Source organism: Rousettus aegyptiacus, unplaced genomic scaffold (assembly GCF_014176215.1).
Source record: "Rousettus aegyptiacus isolate mRouAeg1 unplaced genomic scaffold, mRouAeg1.p scaffold_m13_p_10, whole genome shotgun sequence".
Taxonomy (NCBI): domain Eukaryota; kingdom Metazoa; phylum Chordata; class Mammalia; order Chiroptera; family Pteropodidae; genus Rousettus; species Rousettus aegyptiacus.
The window spans coordinates 78,538,513-78,555,544 of NW_023416285.1; the positions used below are offsets into that span (position 1 = coordinate 78,538,513).

At 34.6% G+C, this 17,032-nt stretch overlaps 1 protein-coding gene and 1 pseudogene across 1 annotated transcript in view; both read right to left on the minus strand.

The window, feature by feature from the left end:
- The window catches only part of CCDC7 (coiled-coil domain containing 7), a 98,546-nt gene extending 82,148 nt beyond the window's left edge, over positions 1–16,398 (minus strand). Inside the window, 4 exon segments of the mRNA XM_036228055.1 lie at positions 6,368–6,451; positions 13,057–13,149; positions 14,291–14,620; positions 16,212–16,398. Of these exon segments, the coding sequence (XP_036083948.1) occupies positions 6,368–6,451; positions 13,057–13,149; positions 14,291–14,569 (456 nt within the window). The 5' untranslated portion in view covers positions 14,570–14,620; positions 16,212–16,398.
- Positions 12,513–12,631, minus strand: LOC118609251 (annotated as a pseudogene).
- Positions 16,399–17,032: the final 634 nt, after the last annotated feature.

Below are 17,032 nucleotides of genomic sequence, written 5' to 3' on the forward strand. Positions count from 1 at the left end.
ATAGGAGATTAATCGAATAAACTATTCAATACTATAAACTCTACAGTATAAACTATGGTATATACTATCATACAAACTGCTGAACATACAACTGTAAAAAATAATGAGAAAGATCTCTGTAAACCAAGATGATTTCCAGGAGGTAATGTTAAGTTAAAAAAATTAGAGGTTATCTCATATGTTACATTTTGGGTAAGAAAGAAAGAGAAATAAAAGAATTAGACAGAAATATAGAGATGTACTTATCTTTTAAGAAAGAAAAATAAGATAAACAAAAACAAAAACAATGAAGTTGTTTACCTGTAAGAGTAGGCAAAGGGGATGAGGAACACAACGGAAAGGAAGAATAAGGAGAAGAATGATACTTTTCTATGTATACCCTTTTACATTGCTTTTTATTTATTAAAGTAGATTAATGTTCTACATATTTCAAAAATAAAATTAAGTCAAGAAAGTTAGAAACAGGAAACTAAAACTAAAAGCAAACTTAAACAAATAAAACTAGCAAAGAAAAAAGAAAAAGAACTAATCTAACACGAATACAGAATTTAACATATACCCTAAACTCAGTCTTGGACATGAGTGCTGCAGGAGTGAGGAGAGGAGGTACAAACAAATCATAAAATCTCTCTGTTTTTTTTTTTTATAGAGGCATAAGTCAAGAAATTCTTAATCATAGAAGTATTGTAGGATTGAACAAATGAGTAAATGTGTCGATGTTGGGAATTAGGATTCTTACCGTAGACAAGACGACATACACGTGTGAAATGGAGGAAGGCAAAAACAAGCCCTGAGGGGAAACAGTAGAATTGAAGGTGTTCGTAAGAACTCCAGATTTCTGAATATGTCTATTCATGTGTATATGCATGTATATGTGCACTCTATATGTATGTAAAAGTATTTGTATATCAAATAAGTATGTGCGTATGTATATGTGTACATGCTTGTATATATTTCCTAATTCTGTCTGCTAAAAGGAAGCCAAGACAGTCTAGGATCAGGGGGCATAATTAACTATCAGATGTTGGTTTCTAATAAAATTTCCGACTAAAAAGAAACAAGGCTCCATCAGCAAAATGGCAAATAGAAAGCCTGAGATTCTCCTTTTCCCACGAAGACAGGGATTTAACATCAAACAAATTAAATGCCTCTGTGAGAAACCCAGCAACCAGTTAAAAGGCTACTGCACCTCAAGCAAGAACAAAGCCAATTACAGCAAAGCCTAGTAGAAAATTTTTTACTTTCTCCACCTTAATTTGCCAGAGCTCCTCCCTATCTCTATAGCGTAGCACAATTGGGAGGATAGCCACAACTCCCATCTTTCATTTGGGGATGGAAAGGAATAGAACCTATACATTTTTTGACATTTAGCGGGTACTGCCCAAGGGACTGGTTTTACTCTTGCATCCACCCAAGTACTAGCTGGGACGGGTTGCCAAACTGAGGATCTCTGAGAAGAAGGCAATCAATCATGTACTAAAGTTTGCAACACAAAAGACAGATATTAGATGGCGCTCTAGTTCTGTGACTTACAACATCACCAGGGAGACTGCAATATCACAGAGACACTGAAGGAATGCCTGAGTAGAAACCTATAAATCTTTAATAGGAGATGACATTTACAATTGCAGAGGGACCACCTACACACACAAAAAAAAGTGTTTGAGAGGTCTCTAGAATCAAGGTAGGCTGAATTGGGAAAGTTCTCCACGTAGGAAATCAGATCACAAAGTCTGGGAGAATTGGATAATTCTCCAGATGTCAAAATCCCAACAAAAAAAATAAGAAGACAAAGAAAAAAGGTCCACCATATATTTAAAGAAACAAATGAAATCTCCAGAAATTAACATTAAAGAAATCAAGATACAGTATATAAATTGCCAAAGAATTTAAAATTATCATCATGGGGTATGTAATAAGTTTTTTTAAAGCACTGATAGACAACTAAACAGAATCAGAAAAATGGCGCATGGACCACATGAGAATATCACCAAAATATAGAAACTATACAGAATAACCAAACAGAAATTCTGGAACTAAAGAATACAATAACTGAATTGAAACATTCATTACATGAACTCAACATCAGATTTGACCAGGCAGAGAAATGAATCAGCGAACTCAAGATAGGATCTTCAAAATTATTGAGACATAGGAGGGAAAAAAAATTAAGAAAAATGAAGTGAGCCTAAGGAATATCATGAAGCAGAACAATATGCATATTATGGAAATTCAAGAAGGAGAAGAAAGAAAGGGGCGCAGAACTTACTTGAAGAAATAATGACTGAAAATTTCCCAATTTGGAGGAGAGAAATAAACACACGAATTCAGGTAGCTTAAAGAACTCCACTAGAAATATATCTAGAGCGATCTATGCCAAGATATATTATAATTAAAATGTCAAAAATCACAACAAAGAGATAGAATCTTGACAAAAGCAAGAGACAAATGAAACAAACACTGACACAACTGAAGGATAAAGCACACAGCAACACACTAATAATAGGAGATATCAATGCCCCTCTTTCAGTTATGGATAGCTCAGACACTATCAATAAGGAAACACACTATAACAATACTACAAACTAAATAGACATAACAAACATATACAGAACACTCTACCCAAAAACAGAAAAATACATGTTCTTCCCAAGCACACACATGGAGCAGTCTTCAAAATAGACTACATGTTAGGACACGAAAGAAGTTTTAACAAATTTAAGGAGATGAAAATCATGCAAAATATCTTTGAACGAAATGGAATAAACCTAAAAATCAATAGCAGAAAGAAAACAGAAATAATCTTCAAATATGAGAAAATTAAACAGCATGCTATAAAACAAACCATAGATCAAAAAAATTTTTCACGAAATTAATTTAGAAAACATCTAGAGACAAATGAAAAGAGAAATACAAAATATCAAAAGTTATGAGATTCAGCAAAGGCAGTATTAAAAAGGTTATAGTGGCAAATGTTTACATTGAAAAGAAGATCTCTAACCAACAACCTAAGCTTACACCTAAATGAAAAACAAAAAGAACAATCTACACTCGAAGTGGGCAGAAGAAAGAAAATAATAATTATTAGAGAGGTGATAAATGAAATAGAGAATAGAGAAAAAAAATCAATGAAATCAAAAGTTGTGGGTTTTTTAAAAGACTTTTTAAAGTGATACGTCTTTAGCTAGCCTAAAAAAAAAGAAAGACTCAAGTAGTTAAAATTAGAAATGAAAAAGGAGATATTACAGTGATGTCCACCAAAAGACAAAGGATAAAAGAAGACTACTATGAACAATTATATGCCAAAATACTGGATTATCTGGAAGAAATAGATAAATTTCTAGAAACATACAACCTGCCAAGACCAAACTCTTCCAGAGAAACATGAAGGATTGAAGGACTGAATCTAACAAACTATTCCATAAAGCCAGCATTACCCTGGTATTGAAACTAGACAAGACACAAGAAAACTACAAACCAATATCTCTGATAAATATTGATTTTAAAATCCTAAACAAAATACTAGAAAACAGAATTTAAAAGCATATTAGGCTTCCGGTCAAGATATCAGAGTAGTTAAATCACAACCACATCGAAGTTACAACTAAGCTACAAAATAGTCATCATAGGAAGTTACCTGGAGTCTGACCAGACAGAAGTTCTATCACTCTCGGCGTGTGGGCCTGCCCAAGCTACTTCCAGTGGATTTTCCATACAAACAACCTGTCTTGGTTCATGCTGCAAAATTTCCTAAAATCTCTCAAGTGTTCACAAAACCTAAACAAGCAGCATCTGATTTGGCATGCCCTGTACCTCTTGCTGCGTAGCCCCAAGACTGGCACTAGCAGCAGCCAGCCTCAGTTTGAAGCTTGGCCTCTTGAGGCACTTCCAAGCCCAGCATGGCAGCCATCTGTGGATTGCTTGGTGGATCATGCAAAGTGGTCTTAGGAAGAACACAGGTTGCAGCTGAACTAGGGCCCCTTCCAGGAGGCCCAAGCCTGGTATGAGTCAGAGTACCACCCAGGAACACATCTGAGGATGACACACCCAAAGAAAAGACAGGGCAGGCACTAGAGCCCTACTACAGTGAATCCTGCTCTGTAATGTCAGCTCCTGCATAAGAGTTCTTTCACTGGTCACAGCCAGTTATCATAACCAATCAGCCCAAGGGTTATTACTTCCCATGATGAGCAAATAGCAACCAAGATTCAACTACAACAGGAGGGCACAAAACCCATACAAGGGATTCGCTTGGAGCACCCATCTCAGGAGACCGAAGAAGGCCGTACCACTAGGCCCCACAGCACACCTACTACTAAGATCAGGAGACACAGCACCCCTACCTAATACATCCAAACACAAGTAGGCAGTCAAAATGGTAAAACAAAGAAATATGTCCCAAATAAAAGAACAAAACAAACCTCCAGAAAAAGAACTAAACAAAATGGAGACAAACAAGCTCCCAGATATGTAGTTCAAAACACTGGTTACAATGATGCTCAATGAACTTAGGAGAAGAGTAGATGAACTCAGCAAGAACTTTAACAAAGAGACACAAAACAAGAAAATGTAGATAGAAAATGTAAAAAAGAACCAGTCAGAAATGAAGAATAAAAAAAACCGAAATGAAGAATACCTTAGGAGAAATTCATAGTAGATTAGATAAAGCAGATCAAGTCAGCAATTGAGAAGATAAGGTACCAAAAAACACATAAGCAAAACAGCAAAAGAAAAAAGATCCAAAAAAATAAGGATAATTTAAGGAGTCTCTGGGACAACATCAAGTGTACCAACATTCTCATCTTAAAAATACCAGAGGGAAAAGAGAGAAAGCAAGGGACTGAAAATCTATTTCAAGAAATAATGACCAAAAAAATCCCTAACCTGGTGAAGGAAATAGACATACAAGTCTAGGAAATACGAAGAGTCCCAAACAAAATGAACCCAAAGAGGTCCACACCAAGACACATCATAATTCAAATACTGAAGGTTAAAGACAAAGAGAAGATCTTAAAAACAGCAAGAGAAAAGCAGTTAGTTTCCTCCAAGGGAGTTCCCATAAGACTGGTAGCTGATTTCTCAACAGAAACTTTGCATACCAGAAGGGATTGGCAGGAAATAGTCAAAGTGATGAAAAGCAAGGAACTACAACCAAGTTTACTCTACCCAGCAAAGCCATCATTTAGAATTGAAGGACAAAGAGCTTCCCAGACAAGAAAAAGCTAAAGAAATTCATTAACACCAAACTGGCATTATGAGAACTGTTAGTGGACTCCTTTAAGAAAAAAAAGGTGAAGGAAAAAAAAGATTAAATATATGAATAATAAAATGGCAATAACTATATATCTAGCAACAATTGCTTTAAATAAAAATGGATTAAATGCATCAATCAAAAGACATAAGGTAACTGAATGGATAAGAAAACAAGACCCTTAATTATGCTGCCCACAAGAGACTCACTTCAGACCCAAAAAACACACACAGACTGAAAGTAAAGGGATCCAAAAAGATATTTCATGAAAATAAAAACAAAAAAAAATCCAGAGTAGCAACATTTACACCAAAGCAGACTTTAAAACAAAGGCTATGACAAGAGACAAAGAAAGACCCAGTAATCCCACTTCTGGGTATTTATCCAAGAAATACAAAACATTGCTTTGAAGAGATATGCGCATTTATATGTTCATTGCAGCATTATTTACAATAGCCAAGACATGGAGTCAACCTGAGTGCAATCGGTGGATAAATAGATAAAGAAGAGGTGGTACATATACACAATGGGATATTACTCAGCCATAAAAAAGAATGAAATCTTGCCACCTGCAATAACATGGATGGACCTAGAGGGTATTGTACTGAGTGAAGTAAGTCAGAGAAAGCCAAATGCCATACACATTTTCTTACATGTAGAATCTAAAGAACGAAATAAACAAAACAGAAAGAAACTCACAGATACAGAGAATATTTCAATGGTACCAAATGGAAAGGAGTTGCAGGAGTGAGGAAGTATTAAAAAGGGGAAAGGATTAAGAAGTACAAATTGGTAGCTACAAAATATTCATAAGGATTTAAAGTATAGCATAAAGAATAGTCAATAATATTGTAATAACTATGTATGGTGTCAGATGGGTACTGGATTTATTGGGGTGAGCACTTCACAAGTTATATAAATGCCTAATCATAAAGTTGTACACCTGAAACTGATATAATATTGTATGCTAACTGTATTTTAATAGCAATTAAAAATTATATATATAATTATATATAGCCAATATTGTTTTATTGATTAGTTATTAATTACTAATAATTAAAATTATTAAAATATTAAGTAATATTTTATACTTAGCAGTTTACACTGAATACATACGTGATGTTCCTCTTTAACTGCTTCTTCTAATTGATTTGCAAATTGTGAACAACATACCAAGAATGAATTCAGATCATTCCCAACCTTTGAAAAGAAAAACAAAACATAGTTACTTTTATTTCAGAATGTATATGCATATTCTTCTATATTTTAGTACATTTAACTACTTTTTAAAATAATTTCATGTATGTGATTTATGTTCCTTCAAACATAAGAAACCATAATCCAAATGCTATATTAGCATATTCTCCCAGAAAGAAAGTGTGAAAGAAAGTACATTCTGGGGAGTGCTCATATATGACATATACTTAGCTATGTCTCTCCTCTCATCTTCTTCTATATAGTTGCAGAAAATCAAGTCTTAGACTCCTAAAATATTATAGGTGGCAAAAAGAAAAGGTAACCATTGTGTGTGTACTATGTAAATACTTCTTTGTGTTAAAAAATGAATGCTAATTTTGACCTCTCATTATAAGTATATCTGCAAGGAGCTTTAGTCTTTCATAGTCACTTAGTAGTCAATAGAAAACCTTGAGGTAAAAATAGTTACAGATTAAAATGTCACAATGATTGATTCTCTTCTAAAATAGCGATGATTTGTAAATCATAGAATTGGTCATGATAAACAAATCTCAGATGCTTATATAAAGTTAAGATTCTAATATGATGTTCTCCCTGAAGAATACATTCCCTCAACACTACCTTTTAAATATACACATAGGTCAATTTTTTTTTATCATATTAAAGACCTATACTTAAATAGAAAAGAGGCAGGGTAAACTACAATAGCCATTCATGAGAGCGGGAAGATGAATGAACGAGAGTGACTAATAACAATGATAAAGTGAGACCATTAGCATACTTGGGGATTTGCTCCCACCCACACTCAGGTGTCACAAATATAGAGAAGATAGAGATAAATCTAATTAGGGTTGCAGTTTTAAAAAGTATAATATTAATAAAGGACAAGGCAAGAGAGTTAACTATATGGGCGAGGGAACAATGGTTATGGACCATGGAATTTAATCTAGGTAAGAAAAAAAAAGAGAATTTGTGACAAGGCAGTAGGTCCAATGGATTATAGTTCCAAATGGAATCAAAGGATTTTGGAGTCAGCATATTAGATAGACCGAATGAGAAATATAGGAAGCCAAAGATAAGAATGATTAAAATTGTATGGCCAACAAATATATGAAAAGATGCTCAATATCGCTACCTATTACGGAAATGCAAATCAAAACCACAATAAGATGCCATCTCACACCTGTTAGAATAGGTGTTATCAACAGGACAAGTAATAACAAATTTTGGAGAGGATGCAGAGGGAAAAAAAAATCCCTCATACACTGCAAATTGGTACAGCCACTATGGAAAAAAGTATGGAGATTCCTCAAAAAACTAAGAATTGACCTACCATATGATCCAGCAATCCCTCTACTCGCTATTTACCCCAAAGACCTGAAAACTCATATCCATAAAGATATTTTCCCACCGATGTTCATAGCAGCATTATTCATAGTGGCAAGGACAGGGAAGCAACCAAAGTGTCCTACGATAGATGATTGGCTAAAGAAGCTGTGGTACATACATGCAATGGAATATTACTCAGCCATAAGAAGAGATGAAATACTGCCATTTCCAACAACATGGACGGACCTTGAAATAATCATGCTAAGCGAAATAAGCTAGACAGAAAAAGTTTAAAATCACATGATATCACTTATATGTGAGATATAATACTAAAAGCACCAAATGAACATCACAATCAAACAGTGACTCATGGACATGGACTATAGACTAGTGGTTACCAGAGGGTAGGGTGCTAGGGGAGGAGGGGGGAGGTATATGGAGTAGAGGGGACCAAATATAGAGGGGCAGGGGGAGGGTGAAGTGGATAAAGGGGATCAAATATATGGTAGCTGAAGGAAACTGGACTTTGGGTGGTAAATACACTATGGAATATTCAGATGTTGAATTGTATTAACCAAGTTACCCCAATAAACTTAATTTAAAAACATTTTTTTAAAAGAATGATTAAAATTTTAATTATGGAAAAGTTAGTTATTGGTTATAAAAAAGACTAGAGAATATCTTGTCAGTTAGTGGTTGAGGCAGGACAGAAGACAAGATCTTGGAGAAAATAAATTCAATGAACAGAGATATTAGATTATTTGGAAAGCTCTTTTATATGGATATCAAAATGTCAAAAAGTATAACAATAGTAGTGTTGTGAGACAAGTAGAATATCATAATAGAGATAATTAGTCACCTACATTATATTGATTCTCCCTTACTGGCAGGACCTCTATTTTGTTGGGGATAGCAATGTGCATAGCTAATAATAGTAATAGTAATAGTAGTAATAATAATAATAAATTTCCCAGCCTTCTTTACCAATAATGGCAGCCACGTGTCTCAATTAAACCAATGAAAAAAAATAAATTGTTGAACAGTACTTCTAAAAAGATCCTTAAAAGGGGAGCGAAAAATGCTACTCATGATTAGGTTATAAAAAGACATGAGACCTTCACTCCAGTGTTAACATCCCAAAAAGAAAGTTATATAAAATAACTATCATAATTTTCCTTGAGGATACTGAAAAGGAAAGGACATAGAAAAAACTTGATGAACTGAATTCCACAGAAGAGTAAACATTTTGTAGGTGAGCAAAGAACAAAAGCCATGCTTAAAGGGAGTGTGCTAGAGGGAAGAAAGCACTTGGCCTAGTGTGTGCAGTCAAAAAGCAGACCTGCCATTGACAAACAGAATTTCGAGGTTGAAGCAAAAACAGCAGAGCCTTTGACAGCCATTTAGGTTGGCAGATGGCCTGGAATCAGAAAGAATTCTCAAAGGAAATCACTCAAACAAATCATTTTTCTCTCAGCAGCTCCCATCCCATATAAATTTTGCTAAGAAGGTGGTGGAAAATGAGGACTATATACCTATTAGGAATGGTCACAATGAAAAAGACTGACAATATCAATTTTAGTAAGAATGTGGGGCCACTGAAACTTTCATATGAGAGGTAGGAACACAAAATGGTACTGCCATGTTAGGAAACAGCTTGGGAATTGTTCATAATACTTAACAACATAACCCACCAATCCTACTCCTAAGTAATTATCCAAGATTAATGAATACGTATGTCCTCACAAAGACTTGTGCACAAATGTTTATAAAAGCTTCATTTATAATAGCCAAAATAGCTACTGGATCCAACAACCCAAATGTTTATTAACTGTTGAAAGAATAAAGAAATTATAGTTTATTCAAATGGAATGGAATACTCGTCAAAATAAAAGGACCAAACTACTGACACATAGAACAACATGTATGAATCTCTAAAACATTATGGGAGTAAATAAATAAAGCTAAATACTATATGATTTTATTTATATGAAATTCTACAAAAGACAAAACCATAGAAATAGATCGTTGGTTATCTGGAGCCAGGGTAGAAGAAAAGTCACTGCAAGGGGTACAAGGGAACTTTGGGGGATAACAAAAATGTCTTATAGCTTGATTGAAATGGCAATTATACAACTATAAAACAGGAAGAGCTAAAAAGTAGAGAAATCTCATCTTGCATATTCTTGTGGTAATTGTATTTTGAAGCACTGCCAGGATTGAACCAAAATGTGAACCAAACTATTTAAATGTGAAGTTCAAATTCCTTCCAGCTAAAATACTGGCAAAATCAAAGAAATCGGTCCCTCAGAGGAAGCAGCAATAGGCAAGATGATGGATTACACAAATCAGACAAAATGAATAACCAGGAAAATATGATCCACAACCAAAAGAAAAATAATTAGTAGAAGCAAACACACTGATGACCCAGATATTGGAATTAGCAGATAAGAAAAAATTCAAAACTCTATTATTATTAAAATAATTTGCAGGAAAAGATAGAAAGATAAATAACAGAAGGAGAAATATTTAAAATCCCTAAAAGGGAACCAAAAGATAATCCTAAGGGTAAAAATTATAATATTTGCAATAAAAATTTTTTTGCCTACCACTTAACAACAGATCAGACGCCACAGAAGGGGTTGTGAACTTGAAGATAGGGTAATGTATATTGTCCAAACTAAAGCACAGAAAGAGGAAACACTGAAATAAATGAATAGAGTGTGACTTCTTACACGGTACCAAGCAGTCTAATATATAATTAGAGTGTCATAAAAAGAGAGAAGGCAGGCCGTACTATATCTGAACAAATAATCAACAAAATTTTTCAAATTTTATGAAAAACAATTCAAAGCTTGATGGATTCCAACAGAATAAATATACTAAAGACCTCACATAGGTACAGCTTATCAAATTTCTGAAACCCAAAGAAAGATAGAGAAAATCTCTAAAGCAGTCAGAAAAAAGGGGAAAAACAATAATGTAACAGCAATAGCACAAAAACATAAGTGAGATAAACAGAATTATACTGCTATATGATTTTCACATTAGAAATAAAGTTGTATACTATTAACTCAAGATAGATTGTGATGTTTAAGACATATGTTGAATCCCTAGAGCAAGTACAAAAAAAGACAGCTAAAAGCCAAAAGAAAAGAAGCAAATAAAATGAAATACTAAAAAATACATAATTAACCCATATAAAACAGAAAAAAGGAACAAAGAACATATGGAACAAAAAAAAGCAAATAGTAGAATAATAAACTTATTTCACATTACGTCATTAACATTTCATTTTAACAAATTAAATACATAATATTTAATTGTATCAATTAAACGTAAATGAACTAAATATACCAATTTAAAGATTGTCAAACTAGATACGAAAGCAAGTCTCAACTTTATGCTGTTGCAAAGAGACACAGTAAATACACAGTCATAATTTGAAAGTAACAGTTTGAAAGAAGATATAATATGCAATGATTAATCATAAGAAAACTGACATCAGATAGGACAGACATCAGAACTTAGAACTATATCAAAGACAAAAAATAATTTTTGACTTCCAATTCTGGCCATGTTTGACTAGGCCCATTCCTCGAGCCTTCCCTCCTACAGCTAAAACATCCTAGACATAACACAGCAAACAAACAAAAAAATTCTGAAATGTAGAAAGAGAAAGACAGGGATATCAGGACTTGCAGAATAATGAGTTCCTTAGGTTTTCTTTTTATGAACATATAAAATAAATGGAGCACTGGAAAAGCATTCAACCTGGAACTTCCAATAAGAGCAGAACAAAAAGAAAATGCCATGAGAAAAGCCGAAGCACTGTGAAAAGGGGTCTTTATCACAACACAAAAATTTTTTGACAATATCTACCCTACTTGAGCAAAACACCAAGAAAAAAACTGCATCACCACCCAATATGTGTGAATAGAGCTGTGATAAAAGAAATGCACAATGAAAGTAGTCTTTCCTTATTCCCCCACCGGAGTGGTGTTGGTGGAGCCAAGCAGAAAACTAAACTTTCACCCTCATCTGAAAGTAGTAGTCAGAATGAGTCTAGGATATCCATTCTCATCACTATTATTAAAAATGATACAAGGAGTTAGAGCTAGCCCGATTCAAGAGAAAGGAATAAAAAGTATTCATATTGGACAGGAAGAAATAAAATTGTCCCTATTTGAAGGTAACATAATTGTCATGTAAAAAACCTCAAAGAATCTACAGAAAAACCCCTAGAATGAGAAAGTACATTGAGTAAGTTATTATTATTAATATATAATATTGATATATATATTATTAATATATTAATATTAATATATAAGCCTAACAAATCATGTATAGAATCAGTATGATGAAAATTACAAAATGCTGATGAAAGAAATCAGACCTAAATAAATGAGACAGATGTACCATGTTCATGAATTAAAAGATGCAACATAGGTGGTTTTTACCAGGAGCCAAACTCAATCTCTAACTAACAAAACTAATTATAAAATAGATGGAAAATATTTTATGAGTAAATATATTACAGTATAGTTGAATATTAAGAAATAAGTAAAATAATTCACCTCATTATTAAAGGAGAATGACATACTGACATCAATAGTTAACATTACTTTCTTTTTTTTATTTATTTTTTTTTATTTTTTAGGTGAGGTAACCCTTAGTTGACCTCACAGATTGCAAGGAACTTGTCAGCTTACAATCCTTTATTTTATTAATTTTTTTACGCCTATAGCACCTGGTCTTCCTAGGTGGTCTCCCATCCAAGTACTAATCAAGCCCAATCCTGCTTAGCTTCTGAGATCAGACAGGATCAGGCTTGTTCAGGATAGCATGGCCATAGACACACTACTTTCAATATATACAACAAAGACATTTGTTAAAACTCAATAACCTCTTGTTTTATTTTTATTTAGCAAACTAGAAATCAAAGAACGCTTTGTTAACATGAAAAGATATACATCTCAAAGCAACATCCAACTACATGCTTAAAACTTAAACAGAAGCATCAGCATTAAAAAATAGGCTCAAGATATATATATATATATATATGCACATACATATAGATACATAAATATATAGATAACATTAATTAAACTTTAAGAGAAGTGTTAGCAGAGAATGGAAAAATCAGTACACCATTTTCAGGTTTCCTAGGAGGATCATTTTCCTGGATGGGGAATTCATTCTGTGGACATATATGGGGAGCAATAGCAAATTTTAGCCCTTCTCAATGTTAATGTCTCTACATTAGGGTTACATATACTTACAGAAAAAGTTAAATCTTCTTGTTCAGACGTCATAACTGGGTTTTCTACATTTTCCAGGCAAACTCCATAGGTTTCTTCCAAAGTAGAAACAACCTATGAGAAAATCAAAGCAAATTAAGTACCTTCATAGTTTAAAATTATTACATTAAATATAAAAAAAGATGTTTTAGAAAACCATGTCAGGACTTTTTTGGCAGTAAGACATTTCTGCCAGTGCCATAAACTTAAATTTTCCATTTTATGCCCCATCTCATATCATCATGAAGAAGTGATAAGCAACAGTCCTTGACCCTACTTCCTAGCAATGAAGAGAAGCCGTATGACTTGTTCATTTCTGCGTTGACAGGTATCAAAAAGGGAGAGGGTCTGTCCATGGATAGCTGAAGCAACAACTATACTAACCACTAAAGTATTCTTCAAAACCTTACTGACTCGACTTTCTTCTTTAAAGAAAGTGGGAGTAAAGAGATGAAGACTAGAAAGCAATACATTTTTAAAGGAAATTCTCTGAACCAATTTCTCAAACTTTAAGCAAACTTGTATTTTGGAAGTTTGACAAACTATATTCTTCTTTTCATATTTGTGCTATTCCCCGTTGTTCTCATTTGGTATTTGGTAGATTTACAATTCAATTCTTGATCACTGTGCAAAAAGAAACCAAGAGAAAGAAAGATTTCTTTCTCAGCACTAAAAGTAAAAGAATTAATAGAGCAGGGATGAAACTTAGAAAAGCCTGTCCTTCAGAAGATCTGTTTGCCTCTCAGAACTTGGATTTCACCATTCACTAACTAGTAACAGTGTCTCACTGTCCCTAAACTGTTTGTAAAAGCAATGATTTATGCTGAACACCTGCTTTCCTTCAGGAAGTCTGGAATTTTGATACATGACAGGCGGATAGTATCTAGGTGACTCCTCCAATAAAACCCTGGGCACTGAGTCTCTAAGGAACTTCTCTAGTAGACATTTCACATGTGTTGTCACAATTTGTTGTTGGAAGAATTAAGCATGTCCTGTGAGGCTCTAAAGAAAGAGAAATCTTGGAAGCTTGAAACTAGTTTCCTCCAGATTTTTCCCATATGCCTTTTCCTTTTGCTGAGTTTGTTCTGTATCCTTTCACTGTGATAAATCTTAGCCATTAATGACTATATGCTGAGTCCAATGAGTTCTCTTAGCAAATCACTAAACCCAGGGACAGTCATGGGAACCCCATCACAAGGACCAACAAGTGTCTTACCATCTTCAGATGTTTGGTAATCTTCCTGAGCAATTCATCTTCTGCTATTAACTCCTTTGTCTTACTTGATGGAATGGGCAAAGCATACCTCACAACGGATTCTCCTGTTGGTGGAGATCTTAAGACCATTGGTTCAAGTTTATCACGTACTAATTTTGAACTATGTTTTTCCTTTAGTTTAGGTGACAATGATAAATTCAATAGTCCTTTTTTGTAACTTATTTCTGGAACATTTCCCAGTTTATTACTAGAGGTCGACAAATGCTTTACTGGTTTCATTATGTTATTTGCTTAGTTTCCAAGTTACAGATGAAAAAATTTTATTCCTCCCTGTTAAAAAAAGATGAAGAGTTCAGATTTAAAATGATGGTAGAATTATCAATTGTGATGAAGATGGTGGATCCCAAAATCAACTCTGGAGAAATAACAAAATGAAAAGGGAAATATTCCTAACAAATAATAAAACAATTTTTTTTAATGTAATATACCTCTAGAGGTGATTGAAGGCTGATTTCTGTATGGGCATTTAGGATGGGGGCTGGTGAGAGGATAATAAAAACAATGGCAGTAGTGAGAAAATATATTTAGAAAATTTTAAATTCTTATTCTTAGCTTTCCTCCATTTGAGGGCTATTAAATACCATATGTGTGTGTGTATACACATATATAGTCAATCATTATTTCCATAGAAGTAATATCCCAGACTCAGGGTATGAGCAGAGTAATATCAAAGTAGCACCAGAATCATGATGGGGTAAGGAAGAATCTGGGCAGGGCTTAAAACTTTCATTCTATTTCTTTCTCTCCAAAGCTGATTAATTAAGACTTGGGACAATTTATCTTCTCAAAGAGTTTTAAAGTATATACCTGACCATGGAAGTTATCTGGTAGACTGGCAAAATTAAGATAGAATAGCATTGGTTTTGTTGTCTGAAGCTCTTCACACCTAGACTAGTCTTGTTGTGGGTTGAACTGTGCCCCACAAAAAGATATCTTCAAATCCTAAAAGTTATGACTTGAAGATATCTTTTTGTTCACCTCTTAAGACCATTTTTGAAAATACAGTCTTTGCAGGTGTAATCAAATTAAGATGAGGTCATATTGGATTAGAGTGGGCCCCAAATCCAATTAGTGGTGTTATAAGAAAGACATGTGAAGACTCATGTACATAAACATACAGGAAAGGCGGCCATGTAATGACAGAGACTGAAATTGGGGTGATGTAGCTGTAAGCCAAGGAATGTTAAGGATTTCCAGCATCCACCAGAAACTAGGAAACTTATGTGTATTCTGACTGAAATGATTCAATAGAGAGAAAAATATATGAGTGGTAGGAAAATTGCTGGGCTGATATCCTTGAGTAAATAAGAAGAAATGGGTTTTAATGCACAAATGGACTAACGCACTTTAGATTGGCACAGGGAAAGTTTAACTATAGCAGCAGACAGGAAGGCAGAGATGTGGACTATTTCAAGAAACCAATAAGAAAAAAATGGAACACTCCCCAGGTGCTGCTAGAAAACAACCTAACAAATGGATCCATGAAGTTCACATAAATACGAAAACTAAAGTTACATGCAGTGAATACTTATATTTACTTCATTTAAAGCCCTCCTAGCAATCCTAGAAGGTTGATACTATATCACTATAAACTGTTACAAATTTAACAGTCGCTTTCTACCACAAAAACAAATATTTTCTAGTTTTCCTTCAGTGATTAACTAGATAGTCATTTCAAACCTGTAATAATACAGTATACAAAATTGGGGAAGGAATAAGGTAGGAAAGTATGATTTCCCTGAGATTCTGCATCAAAATGAGCATGACTGAGGTCACACAGTGGGAATATTAAGAGAAAAACAAGGATGCTTTGCCAGAGAATCTAATGAAAACTCACAACTTGATGAGGGAGGTAGCTCACCAGTTTCCCCTCCGAGGAGTGAGTATACCTGCTGAGGCTGCTGGAAATTAGGTCACGGGGTGGTTCTGCCTTGTGAGACTGGGTCTAAGGTGACCAAGTTGAAAATTCTGAGCCTCTCAGACTTCCTTCAAGACGGAAGCCTGCAAACCCTCCAGAATCCACCCCTGCTATTTTACAAACTGACATTTGTGCTGAAATGAAAGGCCCGGCCTTAGCACCGCTGGGCGGCAGCAATGACCGCAGGGCGCCAGCCGCCAGGTCGGGCCGTTGACCCCACGTAACGGGCGTCCAACGCCTGACGCCGCCGCGCGCACAAGCTACGCACGCAAGGGATGCCATCCCCGGCTTCCCTCAAGTGGAACAACTTGAAGAATTTCGGCAACTACGGAGACCTCTTCTCTCATTCTCACCTGCATAGTTTCTTCCAGGACGCTTCACAAACGCAGATTCTTTCAGGCATTTGGCCTAACGAAATAAAACATGTACCCATTCAGTAATTTGAAAACTTGGCCATCACCAGCAAAACCTGAGCCCCAGGTCCTCATCTGTACTGTCTGAAGCTCTTTTCAATGCGACCTTTAGTGGAGTCTGTTTATCAGACTCTGCCCTCACACAGAATTATGCAGCAACTTGAAGGTTTTAAGAATAAAGTGCACTAGAAAGATGAATTGTGCCACACAGGCAGTCTCTTGCCATCAGTTTCCATTGTAGAGTTATTCGGGTAGTTTACCTTCAGGAAATTAATTTTGTTTTTTAAAAATAGGATTATTAATTTAAAACAGTCTCCAGATAAAGCTTTGTTGACCAAGTAAAATGTTTTA